The 20,018-nt window shown below is 44.1% G+C and overlaps 1 protein-coding gene across 1 annotated transcript in view; it reads right to left on the bottom strand.

Moving 5' to 3' along the window:
• Positions 1–18,722, bottom strand: part of C1qtnf7 (C1q and TNF related 7) — a 100,744-nt gene extending 82,022 nt beyond the window's left edge. The window contains exon 1 of the mRNA XM_005318959.5: positions 18,255–18,722. Coding sequence (XP_005319016.1) covers positions 18,255–18,267 — 13 coding nt within the window. The 5' untranslated portion in view covers positions 18,268–18,722. The remainder of the gene's footprint in view (positions 1–18,254) is intronic.
• Positions 18,723–20,018: the final 1,296 nt, after the last annotated feature.

Raw genomic sequence — 20,018 nt, 5'->3', positions numbered from 1 at the left:
ACCAGGGGCTGGGAAAGGTAGGCAGGTGAGGGTAAGGAGCAGGGTTGGCTAATGGATAAAAACACAGTGGATAAAGCAACGAGCTCTAGTGTGCTTTGCCAGAGTGGGGTGAATATAATTAATAATTTATTGTATATTTCAAAATAGCTAGATAAGAGGACTTTGAATCTAATTCAAAGAAATGATAAATATTTGGGCTGGGGTTATGGCTCCGTGTTACAGCACTCGCCTCGTACCTGCAAGGCCCTGGGTTCGATCCTCAGCACCACATATAAATAAATAAAATAAAATTATAAAAAAGAGAAATGATAAATGTTCAAAGTTATGGGTATGCTAATTGCTCTCTGATAATCAATACACATCATATACCTATGTCAATACATTGCCCCATGATTATGTACAACTACTATGTGGCAATTAAAAACAATGAAAAAATTATTTAGAAAAAGGAAAAAAAAGAAAGAAAAGGAAAGAGTTTGCCTTAACAGGAAGACCTTCTCAATTTAATGCTAAAACGTGCAAGTGGCTTATGTAGTATCTTGGAAAGATGTGTTATGAATACATTTGGGGGTCCTTTTTCTTTCAGAGAAAAAGTACTTTTCAACAGAACAATTTATTTTCATTTGAAATCCTGGTGTCCCTTAGGTCAGTTAACACTTGGAGGGCTTTAATATAAACTTCACTGGAGACCTAGGCTTCGATCAAGTGCAAACATAATGCCTAAGTGTGTGAGTGAATTTTAGATAGTCCTCACTGTTCACAGATTTTATAAATGCAGACTCACCTATGTGCTAAAATTTATTTGTAATTTCCAAGAAATACTTGTGCTTTGATGGTTATTTACAATTAGGCACAGCTGAGATCAAATAGCTGAGATGGAGACCTGCTTTCAGCCCTCACACTATACGCAAGTGTCCTTTTTTTTTTTTTTTTTTTGCAATATATTTAGTGACATCTTTCTTGCATTTTTTGTGCTTTTCTGGGTTATTTTGCAGGTTAAAATGACGTCAGGCATAGAAAATGCTGTCTAGTGGTTCTGAGTGCAAGAAGGCTGTCAGATGTATCACAGAGAAAATGCCTATGTTAGATGAGCTTCATTCAGGTGTGAGTTACAGTGCTGCTGATCTGAGCTCATGGTTTGTGGATGAGCAATATATATATAAAATAAGCATACATAAAATGAGGTCATGTAATGATCAATTGCTGAAGATCAGGTCCTAAGGCTACCAGGAACCTAACCTTAAAAGCACCGGTTCAGCACTTGCTAATTCAACATTCATGGTGAATTTGTATAACCTAAGTACTACAAATAGTGAGAACTGACTGTGTGTGCTTTTATGTCTGATGGGTTACTTTTTACCTTCCAAACCCAGCCCTCAAATGCCTGGTTAGCGAACACAACCCCAAACCCTGGCTTCTCAGAGGGCTGCTCGCTGTCCTCATTAAGGCCTTTGAAGGCCTTTTCTGTGAACAGGCCATTGCTGTTATACCTGCCAAACCCTTCATAGACAAGTCCAAACCTGAGTACAGTAGGGCCCACAGACTGTAGGGTTAGACCCACGTCTAACCCTGAGTGCACAGGTGAAGGGCTATAGCCTGGCCTCCCGCCTCTGGCTGAGTCTGGGAGGCTGGGTGTAGGTATGGGGGCCTGCTTGTGTTTATCATGCACTGGGAAGACTTGTCTTTGGGCAAAGAGCCATTCTTTGGAAGGAAAAGAAACCCATTCCAGCTGTGTCCCTGCAACTGTAAATCAGACTCTCTTGGAGTGGACAGGTCATAGGAATTTCCAATGAGATTCTAGGTGGTCCATCAAGAGCTTCAGAGATTTGATCAACAGCCCCCAAGGTTTCTTTAATGTTGAGGTTTTTAAAAATTTTGATTTTACAATCTAATTCTTATTCTACCATTTATTTTGCCAACCTTGATTTTTTCCCTCTCTGTGGGTTTAGCATAGGTGTGGGTGTGGCACCACACCCCTTTGGAGGTATTTGGGATTGGCACTTTTAGTTGGGAGGCAGGAGTGCTGGGATGCCAAGTGTACCACAATGCCCTGGACACTTCTAGATGAGGTAGGATTGGGTCACTCCCACATGCTAGTAGCGTGAATCAACTGTCATCCACCTCTCCCTGTCAGATTCCCAGAGATTCTTCTCATCTCCAGTTTCACTTCTAGAGTGTATGAGCAACAAAATATATGAGCTTCTTACACAATGAAAATGTGAGACCCCTTGTTTGAAAATCCAGTGAAATCTTTTGCCTTTTTCCCCTGGTGTCTCTCTTGACTCATCAGAGTGTTTTCTGATTGCTATTTCACGTGGCCCTCTGGCCTGGGGATGCTGGGTGGTGGGCCACTCCACTGATGAATGACCTGCTCACTGCCATGTCAACATCTGGCTTTGAGTAAATGCTGGCATACCTACTATTGCATTAGATCGTCAGGTTGCTTTCGGTATTCTGCAGATGAGTGAACCTGCCCAAGGTTACATGGCTAGGACGGGAACTCAGGTTCAATTCTAGTTCCCTAACACAGCCTTCTTGAATTTTTGCAACCTGTAGGCATCATAAACCCATTCCTTCCAGAAGTGAGTCCTGGTAGGGTCTTACCAATGCATTGCTCTCTGCTGACTGCTCAGATAACACCAGGATCCAGGGGGCTCCTGTATATGTGAATAGGGGTGAGACAGGCAACCTGGCTACAGACATTTTTTCTTAAGCATTAGCGGCATTCATGTGAGCCCTTCACCAACTGTGGTTTCTACTTGGGGTCCATAATTTAAATATATGTCCTATGGCAATGGGGAAAAAAAAATCTCGTTTTTCCCCAACTGTGTTTCCCCCCTCATCACTCTCTCCCTGCTTCCTGAGGTCAACATGTATACAGTGTGGCCTCCTGGATCACATGCTCTTGCCTGGAAGATTTCCTGGAATTCACTCATGTCCTGATGACATTTCCACATCAAAAGCCATGGGGATGCAGCCCATCCCACAGGAGCCACATCAGGCAGAGCAGGGCAGCCTGAGATGCTGCTTCATTGGCACAGCTTTCTGGCACCCAGGCAGAGCTCAGATGACTTGCAGAGCCTACCACCCGCAAGCCTTGACCCCGTGAGAGCCGGGGGATGCCGAGGGAAGTCCCCCATCCGGCTTCCTCCACTTCCAGTCCCTCCCCCACACTGCAGACAGCTTGATCCTCCCAAATGCTGCTTCCCACATGTCTCTTGGAAGACTTTCTCCCTCGGAAGCCTTTGATGGCTTCCTCCTTCCTTCAGAATAAAATCAGAATTACCTTTTATATTCCCAACTCTTCACAGTTGGAACTTTAATCCTCATTGAACTTTAAGGTTATTACTTTCCTTCCAGAACATTCTTTTCTGACCAAACAGGGCACCTGGCCTTAACTAAGGACGGCATATACGTCTTTCCCTGTTCCTGTCTATGTGAGATCTGCCATTTCTTCCAGACCCCCCTTCCATCCTCTCTTCTGTGAGGACTGAGCCCTCCGAGCCTCACCCCCCGTTGGAGGGTGGGTTTTAATGAGGGTGAGTGCATATGCCGGCCTTCCCCGAGGCCTCCTTCCACAGCCAACTGTGGAGGAGGCCGTGGTCCTCTGGGAGGCCCCTGACTACCCTGATAGATGACCTGCCCACTGCTGTGTCAACACCTGACGTGCCCTGACTGAAGCGTTAGCCTCCCAGAGGAGATCCAGTTCCTGTCTCCCAGGGCCAGCGAGCCAGGGCCCTTAGATTCAGTGTGTGATGAGACTCTTCTTTTTTTCTTTCTTTTTGTGGCCTTCTGAGATTTGTTCATCCACTGATTCGAACAAATTTTGGACAGAATTTCAGTCTGGTTTTCCACCTTGGATTTACCGCCCCCCCCCACCCCGCCAGCCCTGCTTTTCAGCTTCTGCATCTTCCTCGGCTCCTTTTTCCTTTTGGGAGGGAAAGTGGGACTAACACCCTCTTAAAGGGGGTAACTGGGAGGCCCACATGAGGCGATGTTCGTCCAGTGCCTAGTCAGGACAGAGGAGACAAGCCTGACCCACAGGAGGCCCTCAGCCTGCTCTTTCCTTCCTTCTGGTGATGTTGTGGTCAGTGAGGGCCATCATGGTCAGCAGCCTTGGCCAAAACACCACAAGCTCCCTGGGACGACTTTCTGTGGGACACAAGCCCTGGATGAGGTGTTTGTATATTATGAGTGTCTCATATCTTCTCTCAAATTTTAAAATCTGAAAATATGAGCTGAAAAAAAAATTCTTAGCCAATCCTCCCTTTTATGGGCATTTTTGGCATTTTTTCTTGTCCAAACTAAACAGTCTCTGTTATGGTCTTACCCAACTTTATTCTCAAAGAATTTAAATTTGTCCTGGAATGAACCTGAAAGCCAGCTTTTTTTTTTAAAAAAAAATATAAAATTATTATTTTTTTAACTTTAGAAAGGCAACATGAAATGTCACTGACTCTTTCAAGTGAACATTGCACCAGCAATTCTTGAATTTGAGGTCTTTTTCATTGGAAAGGAAGCAATATTTTTCTCATTCCCCTGTCTCGTTACAAAGGATAACTAATACTTATATTTACACTCTGAAGACCAAATGGGAATCATCTCATTGACACAGATTATGCTGCTATTTGGAGCTAATATATTTATATTAGATTTTATTATCTTCTAAGTTAATATTCCAGAAACCAAAGCAGCCCTGTGGATCATATATACCTGGATATAACAGGAGGAAGATGTTACAAATGGACTCTAATCAGTTTTCAGGGGTAATTAAGGGCTATGGAGATTGGGTTTCCGCAAGAGAAGATGAGAAGATGACCCATTAAGCTGGCACATATGGGATGATTCAGCAGGTGGAAATGGGCAAGAGCTTCATGCAGGACAGGAGGCAGGAGTGGGCAGATGGTGCACATGAGTGGACCTGGGGTGATCATTCCTGTCCAGACCCACCTGCCCTTAGCTCAGAAGGCTGCACATCCCCGTAGTGTCCTTGTGGGCAATCCTGATTCTGGCTCTTCTCCACCACCATCTGTGTCAATGATGGCAAAGATCTCGTGCCTACCTTGCCCTCTCGGAAATCAAGCCCTTCTGCAACTTGAAGGTTCAGCTGCATGCAGCCTTGGAGACTTTCACTTCTCACTGATTTTGTTCAGAAGCGATTGATGTATCTTTCAGGACACAGTTTTTTTTGTTGTTGTTGTTGTTGTGTGTGTATGTGTTTTCGTGCGTCATTTTGCAGGTTTTGAAGGAAGTATGCAGTTCTTCTAGAATTGATTTTTTTTTTCTTTACACCCAGAGTGGCAACGTAGAAAGACTGTGAACTCTGGGGTCACGCAAACCCAGGCTTGAGTCCTAGTTTTGCCACTTACTGACTTCAGGCAAACTCTCTTGAGTTTCATTACTCATCTGAGAAACTTCTTGTCTGTGAGATGAGATGCGGTCACTTTGTAGGGTTTTTGAGGGTGAAGAGAAGTGATCAAGTAACATATTTGACACAGCAGGAAATTTAATGCATGCCAAGTAAAATGGTGAGGTGTGAAGCAGGAGATATGCTTGGTTGGTTAAGAGCCTCTGATGAATCAACTGGGTCAAAGTACATATTTTTTCCTTTTTACCATTTTCCAAAATTTAAATTTTAAGCTTACAAAAAATGCGGTAGACTTGTTTTAGCTTAAGTATGCTTAGGTTTCCCATATTCAAAAAATGAGCTTGGTTCTAAAAAGAGTCATGCTGCCTTTGTTAACTCTTTCAACTGTCTCCGCCTGGGTCCCCATGTTCTACCATGTCTGTCGAAGGCACAAGGCCCACTCTAGATCTTTCCTAGTCGCTCTCTCCTTCCTTTCACACCAGGATGATTGTTTCTTCAAGTCTCCTGAAAGGGCTCTGTGGTGTCTAGAAGGTTATGGATGTCTTCACACCCGAGTACACCATGCAGCCCTGGGGTGGGCAGCTCTCCACACCATAGGCCATCCCCTCCAACCATGGCTCTCAACTTTGGCTACACATTCAGGAGCTTTAAACAATTATAAATGCCAGGGTTCTGCCCCCAGAGACCCTGATGTCCTGGTGTTGGGTGCGGCCTGGACTTTTTCCAACCTCCCTCATTGATTGGTTGGGTGCAACCAAGGTTGAGGACACCAGCCAGGACTCCTGCCCTACTTACGCCATGTTGCCGCGCTCGCTCGTTTCTCCCACTTGCCAAGCACGTCTGAATCTCTTTCAGGATCTCATTCAAATCCAATTTAGAATATCGTTTTGTGTAGTAAAGGACACAAATCTTATAATTAAGGCCATTTATAGCTGGAGTTGTTGTATAAAGAAATCTGCAATTTTTGTTTAATTAGAAAGCTTATTGAATGCATGCTCATGCTGGGTAGCTTTGAAGGGAGAAAAAGGGAGGAAGGAGGGATGGAAAAATGGAAGAAAGAATAAAGGAAGGGAGGGAGAAAGGAAGGAAGAGAGGGAAGAAGATTTGGTGTTTCATGATTCAGTCTCCACCCTGCCTGCCTGAATGTTTCTCTTCTGTTTCATTCCCATGGTAGAAACAGGAATTTTAATATTAGCTATAATTTACAGGGCACCATATTATCTCATATAATCCTCACAATGACACTAAAGAAGTGGGTACTCTCATTCTCAATTTTTGCAACAAGGAGGTGGCGAGAAGTTAATCGACCTGTGGTGCCCATCCAGAAAAACACGGCCAGGGCTTCCCCAGAGTCTGTTCCAGCTTCACAGCCAGCCTACCTTGTGCTGCCTTTTTGGATTAAAATATTAAGTTATTAGCATTCAATCTTGGAAAATTACTCTGGAATTCCTACTGGAGGGAAATATTCAGAACCTGAAATCTGTCTCGGAAGGAAAGTGATGGTAACGTGGGCAAGGAAGGACGGCGAAATGAGTGTCTTAAAGGAAAAACAGCTTTCAGGAGAGCTTTTCCTTTCTTCCTTTATCTGATACTTTCCTTCCATCTATCTCCCAGCTGCAGCTGGCCCTGGTGTTCAGTAGGCTCTCAGATTAACCAGGAGTGACAGGTTTCTGCTAGCAACACCATAGCAACCGCTTCAACCGTGATTTGCCTTCACTCTAAGACGCGCATTCTCCACGGCACAAAACAACATTCAAACAGCATCGGAGGGAGGCTTCACCAGCACACAGCGTGACTGCTCCAGGAGAGATTAGTAGGTTGCTGAAAATAAAACCAAGTACAGGGAAAAACATGCTCTCCAAGGCGGGGTCTGGGTCAGGGCAGAAGACAGGGCACTCAGTGCCCTTCTTTGGCCCTTCGCCCCCTGCCGCCCCAGCACACCCAAGAATACACGAGGTCACTTTTTGTCTGAAAAGACTCGGGTTTGGCTGCCAGGAAGTGAAATTTCACACTCCATCACAGTAACCAGATTGGTCCTGTGGTTCACATATTTTGTCCTTCCTCCTCTCTGTGGCTTTGATTTTCTGTTTCCATTTAAATTGCTTTATTTTGCACATTTCTTTCAATTGACCTCAAATCGTGTGTGCAAGCAGCCAACTTTTGTTTAGAGGGTTTTTACCAAGTACCAGGCTCTAGGCTAGGCACTTTATTTACGGGGGGCTTGTAAGCTACAGGAAATGAAGCATAAATACCAACAAAGCAATAGAACTTAGACTTGAGGGTGGAGAAGAGAGCAGGAAGAAAATAAAGAAAGAGGAAGGAACCTTGGAGAAGGCGGGCAGAAGGAGAGAGAAGGGTGGGAAGCTGAAGTGGAGAGATAGGAAGAGGATGTGGGTGACGGAAAGAGAGACCCAAGACATGGTGTGAAAGAAAAGAAACACAGGGCACAAAGAATGGGGTGGGAAGAGGGTGAGACTGAGTGAAGCAGGCCAGGTGAGAAGAGGACTAAGTTAAGGAGTAGAAAAGGAGAAATGGGGGACGTGCAGGAGAGGCCAGTTCTCCACAGAAAGGGTAGAAGGCCAGGGAGATTAGGGCCAAGAGAGGACAGGGCATCATGGCTCACTCCGTGTCCACCACTGGAGAAGTGAGCAGCAGTAACATTTCACATTACCTCCCCTGGTCCTGTGCAACAAAGGCTGTAGGACTCCAGCTCTGTGGGCCAGCAGACTTTGTGCTCATTTACATTTGTGTCCCTGCTGACCGAAGGTGAGGGGTGGGTCTCATTTGCAAAACAGGGCCAGACACCTTCTCAGCCTCCTAAGGGTGTTGAGAGATAAACTGAGGGCGGGTCCACAGGGCCGCCTTTGCTGGAGTGGGAAGCTCTGCTCTCCAGCCTGACTGGCAGGTCATGTGCACGTGTGGACGTGTTTATTCAGGACGTGTTGGCAGAATGGCAAAGGCTCTTGAGATTTCTCACACAGCGAGAAAAAAAAAAAATGGGAACTCGTTCTGTCTCTAAATTAACAGTGAGTTCAACTCTCTGAAAATGCCATTTCATAGGTCAAACACACAGCCAGCATTTTAAAATAGGAATATTTCACATAAAAGCATCCAGATATATGGATTTTATTGAACATAAAACAACTGGCACTTGCTGGGCCACGTTCTCCTTGGATGCAGGTAGAGCAGGCAGTCCTGGCTCTCAGGGGTCTCCCTGTGCTTACCCACTCGTGTGCATTTTCTGCTTGGCCCTGTAGATTAAGGGTTGTGGCCCCTGAATTAGCATGTTGCATAGAGCTAAACGAATGTCTTACTGATGATGTATCCCTGAGAAACGCTTATATATGTTTGTGGACCAAAGAACTGGAGCAGCAATGTTGAAATGTGTTAACAAATGGCAAGCACAAATCTCTCCAAACCACACGTTCAAAGCCTTGGTTACAGGAGTTCCCCCTTATCAGTGGGACCTCCAGGGATGCCTGAAATTCAGATAGTATAGACCTTTCTATAAATTGTGTTTTTTTCCTCCACATACATACCTTTATATACATCTTTATAAAACTTAATTTATAAATTAGGTGTAGCAAGAGACTGACAACACAAATAGTAATTAATGAAATAGGACAGGTATAACAACATACTGTCATACAGGTTTGTACCTTGGGGCCATAATTAAGTAAAATAAAAGCTTATTTGAACATATGCCCTGTTATGCCCTGACAGTTGATCTGACAACTAGAAGGACTACTCAGCGACTAACAGGTGAGTAGCATATACAGCATGGATACACAGGACAAAAGGCTGATTTATGTCCCTGGCACCATAGAACAGGATGGTGTAAGATTTCATCATGTTACTGAGAATGGTGCCTAATTTAAAACTTGTGAATTATTTATTTCTGAATTTTCTATTTAAAGTTTTTGGATCATGATCCATCAAAGAATGTGGCTGGACTGCAGTGAAACTGTGGAAATCGAAACCACAATTCAGGGGGCATGACTGTCATCAAAGAAAGCCTGGCAGAGCTGCCTGGGTTTTGATTGTCACTGCTTTGACCGCATCCTGCAGACATTTCCATCTTGGCTGAAATCCTCTTCCTTGGCATGGGTGCACTCACATGCAAGTCCATTCACCAAGTCCCTCGCATGTTTGCATCCCCGTTGCTTGTGCTTTTGTTGTTAACGTCCAACTAGATGCCAGTTTGTCCAGAGAGAAGGACACCACCATAACAAAGAGGCCAAAGAGAAATCAAGTTGGCCAGTTAGAAGAAATCAGGCTCCTAACAATAACCAGCATTTAAATTTCACCTTATAGCCTTAGGCTTTTTCTTACATAGTATCTCACTTCATACTCCCAGCGAGTCCAGTGGAGTAGGTAAATGCTATTTCCATTTTCAATGATCTACAAAGACTGAGTATTCACACGACTTGCCCATCAACACACAGCCCTGAGGAAGAGCTGAAACTGAAAGAGATCCTGATTCCAGATTCTTCAGTATTTTTTAGTTCAGTAAGAAGAAAAGTGGCACCATAACAAGGGTGAAAACAAGCTGTGCCGTAACTAAGTTTAAGAAATAATCTGAATGTCTTATTCAACCTTTTCATGAGATGGGCTTATTAGCAAATAACTGATACAAAACTAGCATTAAGGAAAACAAAGAATTGGAGTAACAGTTTCTTTATACTCTGGGAGGTCAGATAATATCCAGAATAATAGTTAGAACAGCTCTGGAAAATATCTGATTTTTCTGTTTGACATCACTAATTGGCTTCTTGCTGACTCCAGATGGGGTTTCTGATTCTTTCTCAATGCAGGGCCTCAGGGAGCCACGTGCCACCCCAGGTCATCAAGATGAAGTTGGCTGGAATTGTGAAAGTCATTTGGAATCTGCTGGTCAAGTCCCGATGTCTGTTTTAAGAGGGCCACACAAATCTTAGGGGAGTCCCAGGTGTCTGGGAAAGTTCTCCCTTGTGTGTTCTGGGAAAGAGTGGGTAAGTGTTTAAAATGCCAGAGGAAAGAAGACTTTTCCTTGTTACATCTAAAAGCCAAACAAAGACCAATCGTGAGATGTTTAAAAAAAAAAAACAGATTCGGGCATGACAAAGAACATGCTGGTGACCAGTGGTGTTTTAATGGAAGGGGTAGCTCTATTAAGGACGAGTGTTTTGCTACTGCTAGCACGAGTCTAGGGAGGTCTGCAGCTTGGATGAATTCTAAAAGTTTGTTTAGATACCGTTCCATCTCAGGCTCAAGGACAGAGGATGATCAACACATTTTTTGTTGTACGTAAGAGCTGGCATGTAAATTAACTTTAAGAAGGGAGAGTTTGTCTTTTACATTTCTAGATTATGTTGGAATCCTATAAAATTATAATTTTTTTGTAGGTAATAAAATGATGGAGGACCAGAGATTTCATAGTTTTAACATAGTTTATACAAAGGTAAGATGTGGACTCAGATTATTTGGAATGATATCAGGTAGACAAGAGGGCTGCCCCAGAAACCAAGGAGCTCACTGTGTGTAGAAAATGGATTTCTGGAGGAGAGTGGCAGGAGTGTCCCTGAGTGGACAAGAAGGGCAGTCAATAGATAGGTTTTCCGAAGGCCAGGGATGTAGTTCTCTGGTGGAGCAATCACCTAGTATGCATGAGGCTCTGGGTTCAACCCCACAACAGAGAGAGAGAGAGAGAGAGAGAGAGAGAGAGAGAGAGAGAGAGAGAGAGAGAGAGAGATTGTTTTTAAAGACTCCTGTCTTTATCTGTTTCATGCTCTGTAACAGAATACCTACAACTAGGTAATTTACAAAGAACAGATTTACTTCATTTCTGGAGGATAGGAGCCTTAGATCAAGGGGCCTATGTCTAGCAAGGGCCTTCCTACCATGTCATCCCATGATGGAAGGCAAAATGGCAAGAGAGCATGTGCCATATAACTCATTCTCAGTAGGCATCAACCCATTCCTGAGGCTGGACCCCTCATAGCCTAAACACCTCCCATTAGGCCCCACCTCCCAACCCATTGTTGCACTGAGCATTGTTTCTAACACATGCTTTTTGGGATGGAATTCAAACCAAAGCACACCCTTGGGCCACACCGAGGAGCATGATTTTTACTGTGAAGGGAAAGAGGAATTGTGAATGATCCTGGCAGCTGATAGAGATACCTGTGATAAAGTGGGTTGGCAAGGCAGATACATTCCAAGAATCCTTTAAGATTCCAATGGTGTTAAATTCGATTTCAAGTGAATGAGATAAAAATCACTTCGTAAAGGTCTTTTCTAAATAAATTAATGCTTCAAAAAGGAAGCTGAAAAAAGATCGCTTATCAATCTAAGAAAATCTTCTGTTGGTGGGTGTCAGCCATGAGCAAGGACACAGTGTTTTAACAAGGGCTCTCAAATCTTCTCAGAATACATCTGTTAGGATGAGTTTTAAGGCACCTAGATTAGTGCTGTTCCTATGTTATTCGTAGCAAACAAAGGCCCTGAAACTGCACATATTTAACACTGTTTTATAAATAGCTTTTCATTAGTTAAGACTGACTTCCTTCCCTTGACCTTGAGGCAGAAGAAAGACAAATATATGCTGGAGTTTGAGCTTTCTTCTAACTGTGGCCTTAGACAAAGTGTTCAACCTTGCTGTCTTCTCAAATTGGATCGAATTTCCTACCCTGACACCTGACCATGAGTTGCATGTAAAACATTCTTTAGAGTTATCGCTGTATCCAGCAGAATTACACTGTTTATGGTGAAAAAACAACTCCATTTAAAATAAATTTTAGTTGAAAATGGTTACTGACAGATTAGTCAAAAGCAGAGCTCCAAATCACTAAATAGAAAATCAGGAGTCCTTTCTGGGATTTGGTGAGATGATAGTGTGAAAGGGGTGTAGGTTTTGGAGACTGGTACAAAATCAGTTTAAAATACTAGCTCCAACTCTTATTCTCCAAAAGTCTATAGATAAACTATTCGCCCTCCTAGTCTAAGAAATGGGGATATGGAAACAATATATATGCAGTACTGGCATAGAGTAGGCACTCAATAAAAAGACACTATGGATCTGATCATAATAAATTCCTTTTCTGGAAGCAAACAGTAAGTTTGAGGAAGTCATGATATTATCTAGAGGGGTACATATTTTATTGATGATAATTGAGTAAATATGTGACAGAATCACATACACATACCAAAATGTTAATTAGTGTGTCTTTCTCCATTTCTGCCTTTTATTTCAAAAGCATTGCCTGGCTCTTTGCATTTCCTTATTTCAAGGGTTTTGCAGAGCAAGAAGCAAAAGGCAAAAGTTTCTTGAAAACAACTTCCTTTCCCCCGCCCCCCCACCAAGAGTCCCCCGCCTCAAAGTATATGGTGCAGAGGGAAAGTGAGAGACTTTTGATGGGAGATTTTTCCAAACTTAGGAAGACAGAGGGAAAGGGACATCTATGAGAAGTGGACACGCTGGCCCTGTGTGGCTGACCAGACCTCAGATTGCAGGGCTGCCCGGACTGTTCAGACACCGGGATCCCAACCTTTGCAGTGGTTCCCAGTCCCCCGTGAGGGTTTGAAAGTAGAATCCACAGACATCAAAGGTATCAGCAAGAACTTGACACAGGCAGCGCCATTTCCAAACCTATCTTCCAACTTAGAACAAGAGTCACCTTGGGGTCATTATGACTCAGTCTGACCTAAACCCCAGACCATACTCGATCACCATGCAAAAGAAGGAAATTGTTACCTGGAACTGGAATTCTGAAAACACCTGGTTTAACATGGAACAGTGGCCACCTCAAAGAATGGAGGTGACGACCACAAGGACCCTCCCCTAGCAATGGCCTACCCGCAAAAATTCCCCCACTCCTTCATGCCCCTCTATCTACCCCAGGCTGTAAACAGAAGATGGGGCTCAGTCTCAACTGGGGCCCCCTCTGCAGGTTTGTCCCAAAAACCTGCTCCTGTTGAGCTATCTCCCCTCTCTATTTCCTTCATTAGATTCTTTCCTTACAAAAAGGACAAAAAGACTAGGTAGAATTGATGTGGCAGAGGATGTCCCAGAATCTGTGCCTGGCCCAAATGTTGGGGATTGTGTAGTTAGGAGCACCAATAATTTCTGAAACTAAAGTTCTTCTTACTGGCACAAATTCTTGGAATCAGATTTAAGTTGAATTAAGAAAAATAAGGAAATGTGATGTCTCTTGCAAACCTGTTTGTCAGTTAAGGTTCAGACTTGCAGAATTAAGAGGAACTCTTCCCTGTTTCCTGAAAGCTTATCACCCATTTGCAAGCTGCAGGAGGTCATAAGACACCCAGGTAGAATAATTTTCATTCGAGACACTGTGAAATTCTGATATGGTACACGCTGCAGGGAGAGTTCTTAATCACTGAGATAGACAGTTGAGTTTTGCAAGAGGCAGAGGCTAGGAAGATGGACAAAAGTACTCCCTGAGGGGGTGTATTAAAATGCACCCTCCCCCAGTCCCTGCGTGCCAATACCATTATTATGTAATTGCTATAGCTGTAAACTCATAAAACTTTTGTAGACCCTAAAGTTGTTTTGGAAACATGCCTGCTTGATATGAAGGAGAAGTCTGGAACCTGGTGATGGAATAGGGAACTGTGCAGCTAATGATTTCCATAAAAATATTTAGGATGTTATCTTTATGGCTTGAAAGCCGGGAGAGCCCTCAAAGGTCAACTCGTCCCTTTGGCACTCTACATTCTCCACCCTTTCTCTCCCAATTGACAGGATCGAAACTGAGACCCCCGTGGACGGTGGACTCAGGGAGGCCTCAGGGTTGTTGTTTGGAAAGACCCTGGTGGTGGCGAAGGCCTTGGAGACTGGGCCAACTGTGCCCCTCCTCCCCTCACTGCCCTGAGAGCCGCAGCTGCTGCTGTCTCTTGCCAGCACCCATCTAGCTCCCCACTGAAGTCCTTGCTGCGAACAGATTAATCATCCCTTCTCATCATGTTACTTTCTTGTTTACAAACCTTTAATGATAATTCCATGAAAGAAGTCCAAACCCTGTGGTTTGGCATTCAAGGCTTTCATCATTCCAACCGAGTCTCTCCAGCTCGCCCTTCCCCACTCTCTGAACTCATGCTTTGTCCTGCCAGGGCTCTCTCCTGTCTCCCTGGGCTCTTCTCTCTGGTGCTTATGCCTCTCTCTCTGCACCTTCCACCAATCCTTTCTCACCTTCAAAGCCAGTTGGCACGTTGCCTCCTTGGAGGAGTCTTCCCTTGGTGGTAGACGCAGAGCATCAGAGGGACCTAAGCTTGAGAACTTGCTTCCCCTTTGGTTTGGGCAGACTACAGGCAGGTTACTCAATGTCTCTGGGGCTCAGGTTTTCTCAACTGTGAAATGAACTGATCCACTCCCAACCTCTGGTCTGGTTGTAAGGTTTAAATGGATGGATCACATGGTAAAGGACTCAGCCCAGTTACTTGCACATGATAGATGTCAAAGAATGTGACTGATTATTCCGATAATTGGAGTCTCTTCTTTCAGTTTCCATTCACATCGTGTACACCGTGTCTTGTGATATCTAAAGTCACATTTTGGCTATTGGAAGGTGTGCTTGATTTTCCCCATTCAATCAACAGCTCCTTGAAAGCAGGACCACGTTTCCTTCTAGTATCTCTCTTTTGCATTGAGGACAGTAGGTCCTCAAACCGGAGACAAAGGCTAACTTTTCAAGTGTGAAATCACAGACTAAAATTTGCTTTGCTGTCACCTCTTCCTTCTAAAAGTTGAAAATGGTTTTAAGACAGTCGATTTTCTAGGAGGCTCTGGAGCTTAGAAATATGAAAGATAATTTGTGAAGTGGCTGGTAAAGACTGGTGCATTTCAGATAAGATCTTGGGAAACTTTGTGCTCTTTAAGGACATTTGGCCTCGATGCACTGGGCCCATTTGATCTTACCATTTTCCAGAACACATCATGGTCTGTGGGATGCTACTTGGAAAAAAAAAAAAAATTCCTGGTGAAATGAATTGGAAAATATTAGATTCTAATGACCCACTCATGGAGAGTCATTGGGCCCATTAGCCAACTACAATGTGTGAGAGATCCTGCAACAAAGAAACGAGCACTGAATCCAAAAACCAGCTAACATCCATTAAGCTCTCATATGCCAGGTACTTGATAATAGGCTCTTACAGGGATTCTCTAAGTTAATCCTTAAAATGCCACTGGAAGATGGAAATGTTCACTAGTAGATGGAGAAATTGAAGCTAGGATGTCTGAGTTTACATGGCAGTTAAGACGGGGGCACTGCATTTGAATTCAGGCATTTTGAACCCAGAACCAGGGCTCTGGTCCACTGGGCGCAGTTTTCTACATTCCCATATTGGCCTAACCAGAAAATACTTATAATAACCCATGAAAGTGTGGGCCCTGGCACTCACTTTGGGAAACAGAGCCTTGCCACCCCATGCAGTTTGGCTTTTGGAGCGGCCATGATTTTCACACCTCTGAGCCTTTGCATACCAGCCTCTTCCTGGATGCCCTGGCTCCTCATGGCTCTCTATGAGGAGGTGCTCAACCCCAAGATCTAGCTCAAGTACAACTCCATGAGAAGCTCCCTGATGTCAGCAGGCTGACATGCCCAGCACTTGTTGGTGTCCTCGGGTGCTTTGTGCACTGCTGTAAAGGTCTAATTTGTCTGGGCTGAGACTCGTGTTCAAAGAATCTTGCTAAGGTCTCTCCTCCAGAGTGGACACCCGGGTAGGATTGCTGAAGTAAGTGCATGTCTCTCTCCTATCCCCCAGTGTGGATCTCTGCAGCCCACAGCTGGGGCTAAGCCTGGTTCATATCCAAAGCAGGTCAGAGGCCTGGCCACGGCCCAGCAGTTCAGTAGTTAACAACACCCGGTGCCCCTCGTAGGCGCTGCTCCCTCTTCCTGCCTCTCTGAGGCCAGAGGGTGCATTAGGTCACTTGGGCCTCTGTCACTAGCACCCTTTGGGGGAGAACCCTGACCTGTCCTTTCCAGGGCGCTGTCCAGGTTTCATCACAGCCCCCGTGACTCGGATGAGTCAGCTGGCTTGGGGCTTCCTTAGTAACCCTAATCGCCTTTTGTTTTTGTCCTCTTTGGGGCCTTTTTGGGCTCAGGGGTGGGGCCTGGCGGGTTTGTCTTCCAGAGATGCCGCCAGCCTCCACCGGAGCCCGTGATGGGAAGCCACGTCATGCCACACGGTGCGTTTCTCGGCCACACCCGTCCCCAGGGTGCGCTCAGGCGCCATGCAACCGCTGGCCATCCCGGCTCTCCGGCTGCCTGCGATGAGGTCATGGGTGGGGCCCTGAAGACCCCCTTCCAGAGAGGGTGGGGGTTCCCCGACTGGCCTGGGGATGGGCTAAAGGGATAGAGAAGGAGGCGAGGGTAGTAATCTTGTCTGTGCAACCCGGATCCCTCTCTGTGGGTCCGTAGGGATAGGAACGGTGGGAGGAAATTCAGAGGAGCAGGGCGACCGATCGCAGCAGCGGGTCCCTTACTTCTTTCACTAAAACCACGGATAGAGAGAAGCTTAATGGAGGGTGTCCCCTGACCACCCGCAACAAGCTGGTGGGACTGCCTTCTTTGTTACAGAATGTCCTTCCTCTGACCTTCATCTCTGAGACCGCAAGGCAGGGAAGCCACCGTAATCCACCTTACGTAACCAGAACTTGACACAGAAGGAAAACATATTCCAGAGACACAACAGCCACGGGCACAGCAGGAAGGTAGAGCCTTTCACAGCCCAGGAGCAGTGGCCCTGGGCGGCCCCCACAGTCTCCCGCAGTTGGGGACCTTGACCGGGAAGGTTTCTACACCAGTTGCATATTGCGGACTGAGGCCACCTCCCAAACCACTGGAGCTCAGTCAGACCCACAGGACTTTTTAACCTCTGCCTGTGAGCACATGTGTGTGTGTGTGCGGAATCAATGAGGGGCTCTGTTAAAAATCTCAGCCTGCAGAAGAATTTGTAGATCTCAGTGGATATCTGGTTTTTACACCTGGAATTCTGCCTTGGGAAGATGGGAACCCTGATAACAGAGTTTCCCGGGCAAGTAGAAACGGCACACTCCATAATTAATGCCGCTGCACCTCAAATCACCAGATGCTGCTTCAGTGACGGATGCACAGAAAGACAAGGAAATGTCTGAGGCTGTCTGCTCCCTACCTGTTTACAAGGCACAATTGGCAAGGCAAAGCCACCCTACAGAGATAACAACATTGTCGGCCCACTGTGACTTGAATTAACGATTACTGAATCTAAATATGTTTTTCTTTGTTCATTTTTTTTCCTCCAAGGATGTATAATATCGGTAACATCTTCCCGTGTCATTACAAGGAAAATTCAAATGATTTATTTAACTTCAAAAGACATAGGCTACAAAACAAGTTTATAATAAGTCATTACAACCACAGTTAAGAGAAGTTTAGGAATGATATTAAAATCCACAGGAAACTTTTCTGACTTATAGGAGTCAGCTCCGGAAGTTGAGCTGTACATATGGGATAAGAAAACATAGATGCTCTGACTTCCACCTAAATCAGCCCATCGCTGCACTGACCAACACTAGGTCTATCATAGATGGGAGACTTTGGAGACCCTCTCCCAGCATTTTCTAAAAGAAGTGGCATTTCCAAATAGTCAAAGATATTTCACAGAGATTCATGCATCAAGCAGAATAGAAAGTAGGAGAAAGCATCTCTGCTGAGGTTTTCCGACCTCTGATTTATCATTTGTTGACATTCTTTCTTCAAGTTCCCTCACTTCTTTACAAGTAGCTATTTCAAGTCCTTCCAGTAAATATTTCGACCAAACCCAAAGAGGAGGGAAAATAAAATTTAAAAAAAAAAGAGAGAGAGAGAGAAAGAGAGAGAGAAAAGCTGTAATGCAAATGGTAGCTTACCTCTTCTGGGCATTGTTGGTATCAAACTTTTCCCCCAAACATGAGGCTTTCTTGCATTGGTTGTCCCATGAATTTAGAAACCATTAAAAAAAATTGCAAAGCAGAAATATGCTGATTACTCGGAGCTGCTCCAAAACAACCCCCCAAAACGACTTGGTGAAAAATAAAGTGCTCTTCTGAGCAGGGGAAGGCGTTTGAAGCGTGGCGCTCATGCTGGTGTACAGCGTTTCCAACTGTCTTCCTCAGTTTAAACAGCCTCCCACTCCTTCTCCCAGGCACTTGCCAACTCCTATAATTTAAAGCAACTGCGATCCTTCCCATAATACTCACATTTCAAAGAGCTCAATCTATACACTCGTTAGGAAGGAGCAGGAGCCAGCAGCATGTGCAGACCCCAGGCAGAGGCAAATCAAAAGCCAGGGTCTCAGGTATCTAAACACTGCTCACTCTTTCTCCCACGAGTGGCTCTATGCGCCCCAATGCTCCACATTGCTTTTGCCTTTTAAAGTGTTACCCAAGGACCCAATGGCATCATTTTGCTGGAAGAAGAAAAAAATAAAGCACTTAAGAAAGTTCCTGCTTCAACTCACAGACTGAGATACCAGTGAAACTGTGTTTATATCTTCTTTGTGCTAACTGAGTTATTTCTGTGCTTCGTGTCCCTGATTTATCTGTTTGAAAATGTCAAATAATTGTACCTGATGATTTTATAAAACAGGAAAGTACTTGAGATGATGTTATGGTTAAGTTTCATTCCATATGTGAATCATAATTCTAGGAAGGATGCTTATTTTGCAAGTTTTGTCTCTGTGCGGTCAAATAAAACTTCTGACATTTCAGTCTCTAATCAGAATAAATCTTCCGACATTTCAGTCTGTAAATGTATTACAAATGTTACTATTTCCATCCTTTCTTTGACTGCCTTACTCCCACACCCCACAAGCTTTTGTGAATTCAGATTATAAACAATGTGAAGTGTGGTCAATAAACAAAGTTATTTAAAAAATAGTATATCCCCAAACATATCTTGCTCAGTATCTGCTACACAATAGGTTGCTCAATAAATATTGAATGAATGAAGTATTGCCTATGTTCAGACCAGTCAACAGTTTTTGACAATTTTGGCTTGCATATGTGTAGATGCAATAGAGGTGGTTAATATGTCAAAACTTGCACAGAAATAATCATAGGACAATGTGTGCCTGTGCCAGACTTAATAAATAGCTAGTAATAAAATCCCCTAAGTGAATAGAAACATTGACTAAATAAACAGACCATTCAGTAGAGAATAGAAATATTGACATGGGCGCAAATCATTAAATATACTCACTGCACAAAGTTACACAAACAAGTTTGAGGCCAAACCCTCATTATTTCAAAAACTATAGATTATTTCCCACTATATTTTTTGAGTCACCTAAAGTAACTAGTATGCAATGGATAGTGGGCAATATAATATCTCTGACTGAAATCATTCAAGGAGAGAAAGGATGTAAAACTACAGGGAGATGGTCAGGCTTTAGGATTTCTTTGTTGTAAATGCAGAGAATAAGATAGAATCTACTTTTGCTCTGACTGCTACTGAGGAGAGAATTGTAGGCCCAAGCACCTGTCATGGGTTTGGATCTAGATCCTGGATCTACAGTATATGGCTTTGTATGTGTGAATTTATTCTTTGAAGCTTGATTTTGTTAACAGTAACAGATTAAATATATCAAAACAACCTATTTGCTTATATATCATAAAACATTTATTCAGCAAATT

This window comes from Ictidomys tridecemlineatus, chromosome 9 (assembly GCF_052094955.1).
Source record: "Ictidomys tridecemlineatus isolate mIctTri1 chromosome 9, mIctTri1.hap1, whole genome shotgun sequence".
Classification (NCBI taxonomy): domain Eukaryota; kingdom Metazoa; phylum Chordata; class Mammalia; order Rodentia; family Sciuridae; genus Ictidomys; species Ictidomys tridecemlineatus.
Note: the sequence above shows the minus strand (reverse complement) of the source record. Positions and strands in the feature narration are given on the sequence as shown.